Source organism: Heterodontus francisci, chromosome 9, assembly GCF_036365525.1.
Source record: "Heterodontus francisci isolate sHetFra1 chromosome 9, sHetFra1.hap1, whole genome shotgun sequence".
Lineage (NCBI taxonomy): Eukaryota > Metazoa > Chordata > Chondrichthyes > Heterodontiformes > Heterodontidae > Heterodontus > Heterodontus francisci.
Window position 1 is genome coordinate 103,390,267 of NC_090379.1, and position 16,406 is coordinate 103,406,672.

Sequence of the window (16,406 nt, forward strand, 5' to 3'; positions counted from 1 at the left end):
CTAACAGGCTGTTGGAGTTTTCTGAATTTGAACTTGCCACAGAGAATTTGAACTCAGAAAGCAGTTTGCACCTGGACTGAAAAGACCTCTCTCCTGTCTGCTCTCATCTCATTCTCACCAGCTTCGGAAACCATTGAAGACACCTGAACCCCAAGAGACAAAAGTTTCCTACAGTGAACAAGGTTTAAGAAGAATACTGGGCCCCAACAAAAATCAAGAATTACCTCCAAGCAAGAGCTACCTACAAAAGGACTAGTGAGCTCGAAGCACAGTGACAAGAAACTCTTCTGATATTGCCTCAAACCTCTCTCCTTTATTTTTTCTTCTCTTGTCTCTCTCTATTTACATGTGCATATTGCATATGCGTGCTAGCATGGGGTGCGTGGTGTGTATCTGTACGCGTTAACAGAATTAGAGTTTAAACGCACTTTTCTTTAAACCTAAGAAGGCCTGTTTGCGCTCATTTCTTTGTCTTATAATTGGAAAGCGGTAAAGAAGGATTCACTAAGGGGGATCTCAAAACAGGGTGTTTAAAATTAAAACCCTGTTACAGTAAGACTAGGTGAAGGCTGAGAAAGACCCCTAGACACCTTTCTCACCTGTTCATAACAGAAATTTGGGTGTTATCCACAGACAAGCGAGAGAAATTGGAAGTGGAAAGCCAAATTGTTCCCAATTTAAAAAGAGCAAGATTAATACTGGTTTTCTTGTGGGTATGTGTGATTGAATACTAACATGTCTACAACTGAAGCTAGTAGCACTCCAGGCCAGGGGGAAGTAACTTGGGATAAGTTAAAAGCACTGTCTTTGGAGGGGTTGAGAAAAATGGCTGAGCAGTGTGGGGTCACTGTACGTGGCAAGGCTAGGAAGTGTGATCTCCTGAGGTGAGTGGCCAACCATTTTTCCCTTGAATCCTAAGAAACAGAAATGGGGTCAGAAGTAGAAGCCGGCAGGATAGTGTAAGCAAAGATACAGTTGGAACAGAGGAAACTTGAATTTGAGCAAAGAGAGAAGGAGAAAGAGGGAGCCTTCCAGAAGGAACGTGAAGGGAAGGAAAGGCAGGAGAGAGAAAGAGAAAAAGTATTCCAGAAAGAATGCGAAGAAAGTTGAAGTGACTTGAGTTAACTAGGGTGTGATAGAGTAACCCCAGTGAAAGCCTGGCCAATATGGAGGAGCATAATTCAGGGCTGGGTACACAATTCCTAAAACTCAGTTAATTCCAAAATTCAATGAGGAAGACATGGAAGTGTTTTTTGTGTCTTTTGACAAACTGGCAAGGCAGCTAAAATGGCGAGCTGAGACCTGGTCTCTGGTAATATAAAGCCAGCTAAGTGGAAAAGCCATGAGGTTTATTCCTTGTTGCCAGATAAGAGTTTGTCAAGTTATGAACTGACCTAAAATGCTATCCTCGGGGCATATGATTTAGTACTTGAAGCCTACTGTCAAAAGTTTAGAACCCTCAAAAAGCACGCTAATCAAACTTATCTGGAGTTTGAAAGAAGTAAGCAGCTTTTGACCAGTGGCTGAGGGCTCTTAAAATGCAACTCAGCTGTGAGACTCTCAGAAGTAATTCTGTTAGAGAAATTTAAAAACACTCTCCCACTCTCGATAAAGACCCATGTAGAAGAGCAGCAGTTTCAGGGAGCCCGGCAAGCTGGCCGATGAGTTTGCTTTAATTTATAATTCGGTTTCCCAGGGGAAATCATCTCCACAAATCCAAGAAGGACAAAGGGCGGGAAGGTGATCTCTGCCCAGGCAGTCCTTTGAGACAAAGAAAAGCAGGAGACACTGGGCCCCCCTCCAGCCAAAAAGGAAGGTGCTGTGAGCAAGAGTGAGACCTGGAGACCTGTGTGCTTCCATTGTAATAAAGCAGAGCATTTAAAAGCTGACTGCTAGAAACCAAAGGGAAAACCTGTAGCGTTAATCAGGGCACACCCGCTCATTGAAGACGGAACCCTGATGAAAAGTCGAGCGGAACAAGCTGTGAGTTTAACTGCAGTACGAGTGCAACTCAGGAAGCTTACGATGGCCTGTGCAGAAAAACATAATAGGATTCCTGAAGGTTATCTGGGTTTTGTGTTTGAAGGGAAAGTAACCCCATACCTCTCCAGTAGGGCAAGCAAGCCCATAGTAATTCTCGGAAACATGGGCCACTAGACCCCTTTTACTGGGAAAAGGTCTGTCTTTGTTCCCAGAGAGTGTAGTGAACACCAAAATGGTCGTGAAGGGTATTGGAGGGCAGTGTATGCCTGTACCTGTACACCGGGTGCATCTGGAGTGCAACCTGGTTTTGGGACTGGTGACCATAGGGATTGTCCCTAGTTTGCCTGTGGACGGGGTTGACCACCTAGGTAATAATCTGGCGGAGGTGAATGTGGTAGCCCCCCAGTGGTGAAAGACCGCAGGAGGTCAGAGAGGCAGGGCTGTGGCAGTTTCCCTGAATGTGTAGTGGATCAGGCCATGATCAGACCAGCTACCCCAGAGGAGACTGAATTGGCACTGCAGGCAAATGACCATGAGGTCTGCCTGCCCGAGACTTTCCTTGGAAAGTTAGGAGACTCAGGAAATGAATTAAATGGATTTTCCCTAGCTGAGGCTCAGCAAGCTGACCCAGTATTGCAAGAGGTAGCACAGGCTGCCCAATCTGAAAGTGAAACAGAGGGAGTCCCTGATTGCTACAGTTTAAAGAGTGAGATACTGATGAGGAAATGGAGTTCTGCTCACAGACCTGAGAGCAACAAATGGACAGTAGTTCACCAGTTAGTGGTGCCGCAGAGGTACCAGGGAGAAATATTAAGGGCCTGCAAGACTACATGCCGGTATAGGGAAGACCGTAGCCCGCATAAGGCAGCAGTTTGACTGGCCAAAACTCCACAACGATGTGGTGGAGTACTGCAGGAGTTGTCACATGTACCAAGTTGAGAGGAAACCCCAACCTACAGTGAAACCTACACCCCTAAGTCCTGTACCAGTGTTAAGAGGACCCTTCAGCAGAGGGCTGGTGAACTGTAAGGGACCCCCGTCGAGAACAAAAGGGGACGGGGTGGCACAAGGCTGACTAAAGTTTCGAAAGGGAAGGGGGAAAAGTGACCAAGAGGGCAGGTTAAAGGAAGTCCAGGAGGAATCCCGGATGGAAACCTCTACTGTTCGGTCAGCCAACCTTGAAAAATATGAGTTAGACCCCATATCCTCCTATGTAAATGCAGACACTAGAAGCACCCCACCAGAGTTGCTAACAGCATTTACAGGAACCTGCAGAGACAAAGAGAGACTTCTAGGGGGCACAGAAACTGTGAGGGTGATGCCTCACCTCGTTGACGTGCCACAGGAGAGTGCAGTCAAGTTTGCACAAACTCCTGCAGGTAGGAGTATCCCAGAGAACAAAGGGGAGATTAACAAAGAATCCTCTCCCACAGTCAGAGGAAAAGGGAACCACCCAACCCCTGAAGCCAAAGCGCTGAAAGAGTTCAGGATAGACCCGCCCAATATGAACTCTCCTGAAAAAAGCATTACCTTAACAGGAACAAAACACTGGGCAGTTATGGCAATGGGCAAACTGAAGAAAAGCTTCCCCAAAGAACCACATGGCTACTAGTATGCCAAAAAAGGGGACATTAAAGCAGCACTGGCATTATTTTAATAAGCTTTGAGTTATGAATGAATGAGAGAAATGCATGTTTTTTCTTTCTGTCTCTTGTATTTCTCTCAAACCATTTAATGAAATGCATGGTTTTTTTTTCAAATCTCATTTCATTCCCCTGGGTGTGGAGGTGTCATGCAGGCCCCCACCTGCCAAAAATGAGGCACATAATTTCGCCACATGGACATTAAACTTAAAATTGTTGCTGATAAGAAAAGAGGGCCTATCAGAAGGAATTGTCAAGCCCATCGCCCGAAAGACATTTTTTTGAATGCTAGGAGACCGTGTTGGAACAAAAGAGCTAGTCCCTGCTCCCAATACACAGAAAACGTGGTCAAACCAGTTTAGTCATCTGACTAACTGGTTGTTGGAGTTTTTTTGAATTTGAAATTGCCACAGCGAATTTGAACTCAAAGCTGTTTGCTCCTGGACTGAAAAGACCCCTCACCTGTCTGCTCTCATCTTGCTCTCACCAGCTTCGGAAACCATTGAAGACACATGAACCCCAAGAGAGAAAAGTCTCCTACAGTGAACAAGGTTTATGAAGAATACTGGGCCCCAACGAAAAGCAAGAATTGCCTGCAAAAGGACTACAGTGAGCTCGAAGCACAGTAACAAGAAACTCTTCTGATATTGCCTCAAACCTCTACTTTTTTCTTCTCTTTTCTCTCTCTATTTGCATGTGCGTATCGCATATGCATGCTAGCGTGGGGCGCGTGGCGTGTATCCATAGGCGTTAACCGAATTAGAGTTTAAGTTTTAATAAATTTCTTTTTTTTTCTTTAAACCGAAGAAGGCCTCTTTGCGCTCATTTCTTTGCCTTATAATTGGAAAGCGGTGAACAAGGATTCACCAAGGGGGAGCTCAAAACACAGTGTTTAAAATTAAACCCTGTTACAACAAGACCAGGTGAAGGTTGAGAAAGACCCCTAGACACCTTTCTCACCTGGTCGTAACACGTTTCTAAAGGGCATTGGTGAACCAGGTGGGTTTTAATGACGATCGATAGCTTCATGGCACCATTACTGAAACCAGCTTTAAATTCCAGATTTAAAAAAATTAATTAATTTGGTGGAATTTGAATCTGTCCCCAGGGTATTACCCCAAGCCTCTGGATTACCCGTCAAGTGATAATACCACAATGCCACTGTCTCTTCCTCCTCTCTCTTTTCCCCCCCCCCCCCCCACTAAATTGCTTTTATCAGACATTCAGTCCTGGATGAGCTGCAATGTAAAATTAAAGCGCATGGAATTGGGGGTAGTGTATTGTGATGGATAGAAAATTGGTTGGCAGACAGGAAACAAAGAGTAGAGTTAAATGGGTCCTTTTCCGAATGGCAGGCAGTGAATAGGGGGGTACCGCAGGGATCGCTGCTAGGACCTCAGCTATTCACAATATATATTAACGATTTATATGAGGGAACTAAATTTAATACCTCCAAATTTGCATATGACACAAAACTGGGTGGGAGGGTGAGTTGTGAGGAGGATGCAAAGAGGCTTCAGAATGATTTGGACAAGTTGAGTGAGTGGCAGATGCAGTATAATGTGGATAAATGTGAGGTTATCCACTTTGGGAGCAAAAACAGGAAGGCAGATTTATTATCTGAAAGGCTATAAACTGAGAGAGGGGAATATGCAGCGAGACCTGGGTGTTCTTGTAAACCAGTCGCTGAACGTACGCATGCAGGTGCAACACAGTTAAAAAAAGGCAAATGGTATGTTGGCCTTCATAGCGAGAGGATTCGTGTACAGGAGCGGGGATGTCTTGCTGCAATTATGCAGGGCCTTGGTGAGGACACACCTGGAACATTGTGTGCAGTTTTGGTCTCCTTATCTGAGGAAGGATGTTCTTGCTATAGAGGGAGTGCAGCGAAGGTTTACCAGACTGGGATGGCGGGACTGGCGTGTGAGGAGAGATTGAGTTGGTTAGGATTATATTTGCTGGAGTTCAGAAGAGTGAGGGGGGATCTCATAGAAACCTATAAAATTCTAACAGGACTTGACAGGGTAGATGCAGGAAGGATGTTCCCGATGGCGGGGGAGTCCAGAACCAGGGGTCATAGTCTAAGGATATGGGATAAACCATTCAGGACTGAGATGAGGAGAAATTTCTTCACTCAGAGTGGTGAGCCTGTGGAATTCGCTACCACAGAAAGCAGTTGAGGCCAAAACATTGTATGTTTTCAAGAAGGAGTTAGATATAGCTGTTGGGTCTAAAGGGATCAAAGGGTATGGGGTGAAAGCGGGAACAGGCTACTGAGTTGGATGATCAGCCATGATCCTAATGAATGGCGGAGCAGGCTCGAAGGGCTGAATGGCCTACTCCTCCTATTTTCTATGTTTCTAATTCTTCCAATTAAATAATGGGAAAATCTAAAGCCATTGTCTTTGGTCCCTGCCAGCAACTCCATTCCCTCCCTGGCCACTGTCTCGGCTGAATTAGATTGTTTGTCGCTTCCTAAGATGAGTTTCTGACTTTGTCTGCTCCATCACCAAGATTACCTCCTTCCATTTCCATGATATCAGCAACTCTGCTCAGTTTCAGCCCATTTGCTCCTGAAACTCTCATCCTTGTTTGTTATCTCCGGAATCAACTATTTCAATGCCATCCTGGTCAGCATCCCATCTTCCACCCTGCATAAACCTATCCTAACTCAAATGGAGTATAATATGGGGAAGTGTGAGGTTATTCAGATTGGTAGTAAGATTAGGAAGCAGAATTTTTTTTAAAAGGTGTGAAACTTGTAAATGTTGATGTTCAGAGAGACTTGGGTGTACTCATATAAGGAACACAGGAAGTTAGCATGCAGGTACAGCAAACAATTAGGAAGGCAAATGGCATGTTCTCCTTCATTGCAAGGAGAAGGAGGTCTTGCTACAGTTGTATAGGGCTTTGGTGAGAGCACACCTGGAGTATTGTGCACAGTTTTGGTCTCCATATCTCGGAGGATATACTTTCCTTAGAGATGATACAGCGAAGGTTCACTAGATTGGTTCCTGGGATGAGAGGGTTGTCCTATGATAAGCTGAGTAAATTGGGCTTATGCACTCTGGAGTTTAGAGGAATGAGGTGATCTCATTGAAACATACAATACACTGAAGGGGCTTGACAAGTAGACAGGTTCTTTCCTTTGACTGGGAAATCTAGAACACGAGAACAGTCTCAGGATAAGGGGTTGATCACTTAGGACTGAGATGAGGAGAAATTTCTTCACTCAGAGTTGTGAATCTTTGGAATTGTCTACCACAGAATTGTGGATGCTCCATCATTGAATATATTGAAGGCTGAGATAGATGGATTTTTGATCTCTCGGAATTAAAGGGATATGGGAAGCGGGCAGGACAGTGGAGTTGAGGGAGAACATCAACCTTGATCATATTGAATGGCGGAGCAGGCTCGAGAGGCCATATATGTGGTCTTCTATTTTTTTTATGTAACTTGTACCAAGTCCATCACCACTATACTCTCTGGCGTGCACTTGCTTCTGGTCTGGTATTGCCTCAATTTTAAAATTCTAATCCTTGTTTTCAAATCTCTCTATGGACTTGCCCCTTCCTATCTCTAACCTCCTCCAGCCCTACAACCCTCAAAAGATCTCTACTACTCCAATTCTGTTCCCTTGTGCGTCTTCTACTCTCTTCACCTCACTATTGGCAGGTGGGCCTTTTTCCATCTAAATTCTGAGCTTTCTACCTCCCTCTCCTTAAGACCTGCCTTTTAATATCATTTTTACCAAGCCTCTGGTCATGTGTTTTAATGTCGCTTCCTGTGGCTTGATGTCATTTCATGTCTGATTATGTTCCTGTGAAGCATCTTGGGATATTTCATTAAATTAAAGGCACAAGTAACATTCGCGCCACGCAAGTGCCAAGCAATGACTATCTCAACAAGAGAGAATCTAACCATCTCCCCATGACATTCTATGGCGCTACAATCGCTGAATCCCCCACTGTTAACATCCTGGGGGTGCTATTGCCCAGAAACTGAACTGGAGTAGCCATGTAAATACTGTGGCTCCAAGATCAGGTTAGAGGCTAGGAATCCTGCAGCGAGTAACTCACCACCTGACTCCCCAAAGCCTGTCCACCATCTACAAGGCATAAGTCAGGAGTGTGATGGAATGCTCTCCACTTGCCTGGATGGGTGCAGCTCCAACAACACTCGAGAAGCTCGACACCATCCAGGACAAAGTAACCTGCTTGATTGGCACCCCATCCACTCCCTTCAACATGCACTCCCTTAACCACCGACGCACAGTGGTAGCAGTTTGCACCATGTACAACATGCACTGCAGCAATGCACCGAGGCTGCTCATACAGCGCCTTCCAAACCGGCGACCTCTACCACCTGGAAGGCCAAGGGCAGCAGATGCATGGGAATGCCACCACCTGAAATTCCCTACCAAGCCCCAGACCATCCTGACTTGGAACTATATCGCCGTTCCTTCACTGTTGCTGGGTCAAAATCCTGGAACTCCCTTCCTAACAGCACTGTAGGTATACCGACCCCACATCGACTGCAGCAATTCAAGCAGGCAGCTCACCACCACCTTCTCAAGGGCAATTAGAGATGGGTAATAAATGCTGGCCTAGTCAGCGATGCCCACATCCCAGGAACGAATAAAAAGGCTGGAAATCTTCACATATTTTTTCCTCTCACTCCTGAACTATGTGAGATCGATCTCCTTGATCTTTCTCCACTTTTCCAGTAGCTCATAATAGCTGGTTCTTTAGCCTTATCTGTGCAGAGGAATGGATCAGAATAAATCAATTGGAGGACCTCGGGCAATTGCTGTATCCTGTTTTGCAGTGAGAGCCCTGGGTGGGGACATCTTTGTCAATTAACAGTATTTTAACATTTCCTGCAATCTTTTCTTCAAAATCTTCTCCTCCCCCATGGTTCACAGGATGACTTGTGTCTCTGTAAGGTGTAGAAAGTGACCTGGTGTCATTAGGAGTGATGAGACAGCCCCAGACTACTTCCTAATATCTTCACTACTTCTGAAGTTAGTCCTTCCACTTCAACCATTTGCCACATTTTGTGTTCTTCAGATTGTCGTCTATTTTTGAGTGCTTTTTTTGTCTGCTAGTTTCACTAACTAGTTCCTCCACGCTGTTTTACAGTTTACATAAGCACAATAAAGTAATTTGCATCAGTACACGGAACAAAACGCTGAAAACATTGCCCTCTGTATCCTAAGCCCAATATTGTCATGACAATAACTGGGAAGAAAACTGAGCTTTCTTATAAAAATAATGTACTTTTTAAATGATTTGTAGTGCAAGCTACCGTCTCGAGTTAAAACTGAGAGAATGGGGAATGATTCCGGCTGACCTCCCAAGTTAAATGAATTACAGATCTTGTGTTTTTATTTTGACTAAATGGTGTTCAACTACTTGACCTTTGTAAAGTTGCAGATGGCTGTTGACAGTTGCTGCAGCTAGTTTCACCCTCCTTCTGCCCCCCCATATGGTCGTGGACTCTCTATCAGCATCTGGGTGCCCCTCTCTATCAACACCTGGGTGACGACCTCCATTCAACCCCTTCTCACCATATAAACCTCACATTGTGCTATATTATTGCTAATCTTCCTAGCAAAGGTTCCTGGAGTATCAGTGCTGTATGGAATAGTTATAAAACACCAAGATTTCAGAAATTCTGCTTCTGCAATTGTGATTGTATGGATGCTTTTTGCCTTGATTAGCGTGGCTTCTAATTGAAATGGATTGCATTTGTTTTCTATTTTTTTAAAATTCATTCTCTGCAAATGGGCATCACTGGTAAGGCCAACGTTTATCATTTCCCTGATAAGGTGGTGGTGGACAGCCACCGTGAACTGTTGCAGGATAGAGGTTTGATACAACTGAATGGCTTTCTAGGCCATTTTAAAGGGCAGTTAAGAGTCATCCACATTGGTGTGGATCTGGAGTTGCATACAGGCCCGACCGAGTAGTGGCCGCAAGTTTCTTTATGTAAAGGACATTAGTGAACCATTTGGGTTTTTATGGCGAACCGATCGCTTTCTGGTCACTTTTAAAAACTGACTTCAAATTCTCATTGTCACGGTGGAATTTAAACTCGTTCTTTGGATCATAAGTCCAGTAACGTAGACCAGTACGCCGCTGTACCCATCCAGACCAGTCCAGCTAATTGCAGAGAAGCCCAGTGATTCTCTGGAAACAGCTGAAGTTGCTAAGAGCATTGTGCAAGTTTGAGTGGTTATTGGGTCCTGAGCCCACACTCACTAAAGTATTGCTTTCTTCCTGTAGGGGAACTCATGATGAGCCTTTACTGGTACTACAGGCCTGAGCACATCCAGGGAGGCAGAAATCCCAGCATTCACTGTGAGGTGAGCATCAGCAACCTTCCCTACAGAGCCTGTAGGCATTCACTTCTAAATCCTCTGTCTCTGCCTCTTGCTCTGTGCCTCTGCTGCCCTGTACTGGCCTGTTGCCCTGCTCCTATCTCTTCCTGCCCTCTGCCTCTTGCTGTATTAGCCTTTCACCAGCCCCTGTCTCTTGCGTGTGTATATGTGTGTGTGTATTCAGCATTATCTTGGCTTTCAATAGACATTGGGGCATTTTTTTCAAGCTATTGTGACTATTTGATGTGTAATGTAACAGTGAGATAGAACGCAAGAGGTTGTATGTTTAACCTGTGTTTAGTGATGTAAAAAGAAGATTTTGCACTTTCGAAGTGCGCGTGATCACATCTTGAAATACTTCACATCTGATGAATTGTGAAGTGCTGTGGGCCAAGGCAGCAATCAATTTGAGTGTGCCCAGGATCCCAGAAATGGCAATGCAACAGTTGACCTGTTGATCTAATTTTAGTGTTGCTGTTCTTGGGCACTGGGAGAACACCCTGCTGCTAAATAGTGCCAGCCAGTCTGAATCAGAACAAGGTGATAGAGCACCAATTCGATGCCTACCTGAAGAATGCCACCACTAAAGCTGCACTTTGTGGAGTAGAACTTGAACTTTTGATTTTGGGGGTGGGGTTGGGGGGGTGGAAATGAGAGTGCTACCAAACTGAGCAACCCGTTTTATCTTTCCTACAGCTTAGAGTCAAGTGGCTCCCTTGGGCAAGTTACAGTCTCGTTCTGCCACTAGGTTTTACAGTATGGTGATCTAAAGGATATCATCATTGGGAACTGAGGCTGGAGCTGCTTAGGAAGGGATAGTTTCTTGGCTCGCAGTAGCCACAGACAATTCAGGATGAAGCCAGGTACCGATGCGAGTTAAAGCAAGACAAGTATTTCAGTCTGAGGGCCACCCGTAAAGAGTTCTATATATGGTTTGAAGACGACCCTGGCTTTACAGGGCGAACAAAATGAAATCTGTTTACTTCAAGTACAGAATAGGAACTGGCCTTTCCCTCCCCTCCCCCTCTGCAGAGAGTGAAACATATTCATCATTAGGACATGATGAGCTGCACTAGTCATTCCACAGCAGCCTGTTTAGATCCAGATGACCATGGACCAGGGTTGAGCGTACTGACAGATACCTTGGCCGAATGGTGATGTCCTGCAGAAACGTACTGGAGTACTAATGTTATGACCATGTGAGAAAGGTATCTAGGAGTCTTTTACTGTCTTCACCTGGTCTTATTGTAACAGGGTTTAATTTTTAAATGCAGTGTTTTGGGCTCCCCCTTGGTGAATCCTTGTTCACAGCTTTCTAATTATAAGGCAAAGAAATGAGCACACCAGGTTTTCTTGGGTTTAAAGAAGAATAATGAAATTTGTTAAACCTTAAACTCTAATACTGAACGCCTACGGATATGCGATGAGCTCACACTAGCATGCACACGCGATACACACATGCAACTAGGGACGGAAAAGAGCAGAAGAAAAATAAAATGGAGGGGTTTGAGGCATTCCCTGAAGAGTTTTTTTTTACTGTGCTTCGAGGTCACTGTGGGGTCCTTGATTGTAGGTAGTCTTGCTTTTCATTGGGACCCAGTATTCTTCATAAAACTTGTTCACCGTGGGAGACTTTTCTCTCTTGGGGTTCATATGTCTTCAGTGGTTTCCAAAACTGGTGAGAGCAAGATGAGAGCAGACAGGAGAGAGGTCATTTCCAGTCCAGGAGCGAACAGCTTTCTCAGTTTCTTTCTGTCAGCAAGTTCAAATTCAAAAAAACTCCCAACAGTCAGTTAGTCTTGTGACTAAACTGGTCTGACCACGTCTTCTGTGTATTGGGGAAGCAATTGGAGTGTATTGGAGTCCTTGTTCCAACACCATCTGCTAGCATGCAAATGTCTTTCTAGTCAGGGGCTGGGCAATTCCTTATAGACCCTCTTTTCTTCCCAGCCACAATTTTAAGTTTTAATGTTCATGTGGTGAAATATGTGTCTCATTCTTGGCAGGTGGGGGCCTTGCCTGACTCCTCCACACCCAGGGGAATGAAATGTGATTTGGAAAAAAAAAAGGCACATTTCATTACAAGGTTTGAGAGAAATATAAGATACAGAAAGAAAAACAATGCATTTCTCTCATTCATTTCCATTCATTCATCAATCTTAAAGCTTATTAAAATGGTCTTTTCTGGGTGCCAGTGCTGCTTTGATTTCCTCGTGTTTTTTTTTCTCAGTAGTGGGCGGGTCTATCCTGAACTCTGACTCATGCAAAGACTTTTGACATCCGGGCATTGGCTGGTTCCCTTTTCATCTGACTCTGGGGCGGATTCTTTGTTAATCCCCCCCCTTTGTTCTCTGGGACACTTCTACCTGCAGGTATTTGTGCAGACTTGACTGCACATTCCTGTGACACTTTGACTAGGTGAGGCATCACCCTAATGGTTTTTGTGCCCCTCGAAGTCTCTCTTTATCTCTGCAGGTTCCTATAAATGCTGTTAGCAACTATGTTAGGTGGGGTGCTACTAGTGTCTGCGTATACATAGGAGGATGTGGAGTCTAACTTTTCACATTTTTCGAGGTTGGCTAACTGGACAGTAGGGGTTTTCATCCAGGATTCCTCCCGAACTTCCTTTAACCTGCCCTCTTGATCACTTTTTCCCCTTCTCTTTCTAACCTGTTGCCAGCCGTGTGCCTCCCTGTTCCCTTTTGTTCTCGGTGGGGGTCCCTTACAGTTCACCAACCCTCTGCTGGAGGGTCCTCCTAGCACCAGTACAGGACTTGCGGGTGCAGGTTTCACTGTAGGTTGGGGTTTCCCCTCAACTTGGCACATGTGGCAGCTCCTGCAGTACTCCACCACATCTTTGTGGAGATTTGGCCAGTCAAACTGCTGCCTTATGCGGTCTTTGGTCTTCTGTACACCAGCATGTACAGCCACCGTAGTCTTGTGGGCCCTTCTTAATATTTCTCCCTGGTACTTCTGTGGCATCACTAACTGGTGAACTACTGTCCACTCCTTGCCTTCAGGTCTGTGAGGAGAACTCCATTTCCTCATCAGTATCTCATTCATTAAATAGTAGCAGTCAGGGACTCACTCTGCTTCACTTTCAGACTGGACAGCCTGTGCTAACTCTCGCAATACTTGGTCGGCACTGAGCCTCAGCTAGGGAAAATCCATTTAATTCATTCCCTGGGTCTCCTAACTTTCCAAGGAAAGTCTTAGGCAGGCAGATCTCATGGTCATTTGCCTGCAGTACCAGTGCAGTCTCCTCTGGCGGAGCTGGTTTGATCAAGTCCTCATCCACTATACATTCAGGGAAACTGCAGGGGACCATCTCCTGCCACAGCCCTGTCTCTGTGACCTCCTGTGGTCTTTCTTTCACTACTGTGGGGGGGGGGGTGGGCTACCACCTTCACCTCCGCCAGATTATTACCTAGGAAGTCAACCCTGTCCACAGGCAAACTAGGGACAATCCCTATCGTCACAGGTCCCGAAACTAGGTCGCATTCCAGGTGCACCTGGTGTACAGGTACAGGCATACACTGCCCTCCAATACCATTCACCACCATTCTGGTGTTCACTGCACTCTCTGGGGGAAAGGTCAGGCCTTTTCCCAGTAAAAGGGATCGAGTGGCCCCTGTGTCCGAAATAATTATGGACTTCCTTGCCCCACTCGAGGAGTATGGGGTTACTTTCCCTTCAGGCACAAAACCCTGATAACCTTCAGGAATCCTATTAACTTTTCCTGCATTGGCTGTAGTAAGCTTCCTGAGTTGCACTCTTACTGTAGTTAAAACCACAGCTTGCCCTGTGTTTTCCATCAGGGTCCCGTCGCCATTGAGCGGGTGTGCCCTGATTAACCCTACAGGTTTTCCCTTTAGTTTTCAGCAGTCAGCTTTTAAATGCCCTGCCTTATTACAATGGAAGCACACAGGTCTCCAGGTCTCGCTCTTGCTCACAGCACCTTCCTTTTTGGCTGGAGGAGTGCCCCCTGTGTCTCTTGCTTTCCTTTCTTTCCCAGGACTGCCTGGACGGAGATCACCTTCCCACCCTTTGCCCTTTTTGGATTTGTGGAGGTGATTAGGAAAGGTTCTCCCCTGGGAAACTGAATTATAAATTAAAGCAAACTCATCGGCCAGAACGGCCGCTTGCTGAGCTCTCTGGACCCGCTGCTCCTCTACGTAGGATTTTGAGAGTGGGAGAGTTTTTAAATTCCTCTATCAGGATTATTTCTCTGTGTCTCAAAGCTGAGCTGTGTTTTTAAAGCCCTCAGCCACTGGTCAAAAGCCAGTTGTTTACTTCTTTCAAACTCCAGATAAGTTTGATTTGGCTTGCTTTTTGAGGGTTCCAAACTTCTGGCGATAGGCTTCGGGTACTAATTCATCTGCCTTGAGGATAGCATTTTAGTCAGTTCATAATTTGATGAGCTCTCATCTGGCAACAAGGAATAAACCTCATGGGCTTTTCAGATTAGTTTGCTTTGTATTAAAGAGACCAGGTATCAGCTGGCCATTTTAGCTGCCTTGCCAGTTTCTCAAAAGACACACAAAATTCTTCCAATTTTGTACCCAGCCCTGAATCATGCCCCTCCATATTGGCCATGCTTTTACTGGGGTTACTCTGTCGCCCCGCATTAACTTAAGACACTTCAGCTCTCTCCGGATTCTTTCTGGAATATTCTCTCTCTCTCCCTGTCTCTCTGTCTGTCTCTTTCTCTCTCTCTCTCTATCTGTGTCTCCCTCTGTCTGTCTCTCTCCCCCCTCTATCTGTCTGTCTCTCTCCCCCCTCTATCTGTCTGTCTCTCTCCCCCCTCTATCTGTCTGTCTCTCTCCCCCCTCTATCTGTCTGTCTCTCTCCCCCCTCTATCTGTCTGTCTCTCTCCCCCCTCTATCTGTCTGTCTCTCTCCCCCCTCTATCTGTCTGTCTCTCTCCCCCCTCTATCTGTCTGTCTCTCTCCCCCCTCTATCTGTCTGTCTCTCTCCCCCCTCTATCTGTCTGTCTCTCTCCCCCCTCTATCTGTCTGTCTCTCTCCCCCCTCTATCTGTCTGTCTCTCTCCCCCCTCTATCTGTCTGTCTCTCTCCCCCCTCTATCTGTCTGTCTCTCTCCCCCCTCTATCTGTCTGTCTCTCTCCCCCCCTCTATCTGTCTGTCTCTCTCCCCCCTCTATCTGTCTGTCTCTCTCCCCCCTCTATCTGTCTGTCTCTCTCCCCCCTCTATCTGTCTGTCTCTCTCCCCCCTCTGTCTGTCTGTCTCTCTCCCCCCTCTGTCTGTCTGTCTCTCTCTCTTCCCCCCTCTGTCTGTCTGTCTCTCTCTCTCTTCCCCCCTCTGTCTGTCTGTCTGTCTCTCTCTTCCCCCCTCTGTCTGTCTCTCTCCCCCCTCTGTCTGTCTGTCTCTCTCCCCCTTCTGTCTGTCTGTCTCTCTCCCCCTTCTGTCTGTCTGTCTCTCTCCCCCCTTCTGTCTGTCTGTCTCTCTCCCCCCTTCTGTCTGTCTGTCTCTCTCCCCCCCTCTGTCTGTCTGTCTCTCTCCCCCCCTCTGTCTGTCTGTCTCTCTCCCCCCCCTCTGTCTGTCTGTCTCTCTCCCCCCCCTCTGTCTGTCTGTCTCTCTCCCCCCCCTCTGTCTGTCTGTCTCTCTCCCCCCCCCTGTCTGTCTGTCTCTCTCCCCCCCTCTGTCTGTCTGTCTCTCTCCCCCCCTCTGTCTGTCTGTCTCTCTCCCCCCCCCCTCTGTCTGTCTGTCTCTCTCCCCCCCCTCTGTCTGTCTGTCTCTCTCCCCCCCCTCTGTCTGTCTGTCTCTCTCCCCCCCCTCTGTCTGTCTGTCTCTCTCCCCCCCCTCTGTCTGTCTCTCTCTCCCCCCCTCTGTCTGTCTCTCTCCCCCCCTCTGTCTGTCTCTCTCCCCCCCTCTGTCTGTCTCTCTCCCCCCCTCTGTCTGTCTCTCTCCCCCCCTCTGTCTGTCTCTCTCCCCCCCTCTGTCTGTCTCTCTCCCCCCCTCTGTCTGTCTCTCTCCCCCCCTCTGTCTGTCTCTCTCCCCCCCTCTGTCTGTCTCTCTCCCCCCCTCTGTCTGTCTCTCTCCCCCCCTCTGTCTGTCTCTCTCCCCCCCTCTGTCTGTCTCTCTCCCCCCCTCTGTCTGTCTCTCTCCCCCCCTCTGTCTGTCTCTCTCCCCCCCTCTGTCTGTCTCTCTCCCCCCCTCTGTCTGTCTCTCTCCCCCCCTCTGTCTGTCTCTCTCCCCCCCTCTGTCTGTCTCTCTCCCCCCCTCTGTCTGTCTCTCTCCCCCCCTCTGTCTGTCTCTCTCCCCCCCTCTGTCTGTCTCTCTCCCCCCCTCTGTCTGTCTCTCTCCCCCCCTCTGTCAGTCTCTCTCCCCCCCTCTGTCTGTCTCTCTCCCCCCCTCTGTCTGTCTCTCTCCCCCCCTCT

General features: G+C 46.8%; 1 protein-coding gene across 1 annotated transcript in view; it reads left to right on the forward strand.

Annotated features, from left to right (window-relative positions):
- Positions 1-16,406, forward strand: part of bahd1 (bromo adjacent homology domain containing 1) — a 127,180-nt gene that overhangs the window by 84,286 nt on the left and 26,488 nt on the right. The window contains exon 6 of the mRNA XM_068038182.1: positions 9,914-9,993. Coding sequence (XP_067894283.1) covers positions 9,914-9,993 — 80 coding nt within the window. The remainder of the gene's footprint in view (positions 1-9,913; positions 9,994-16,406) is intronic.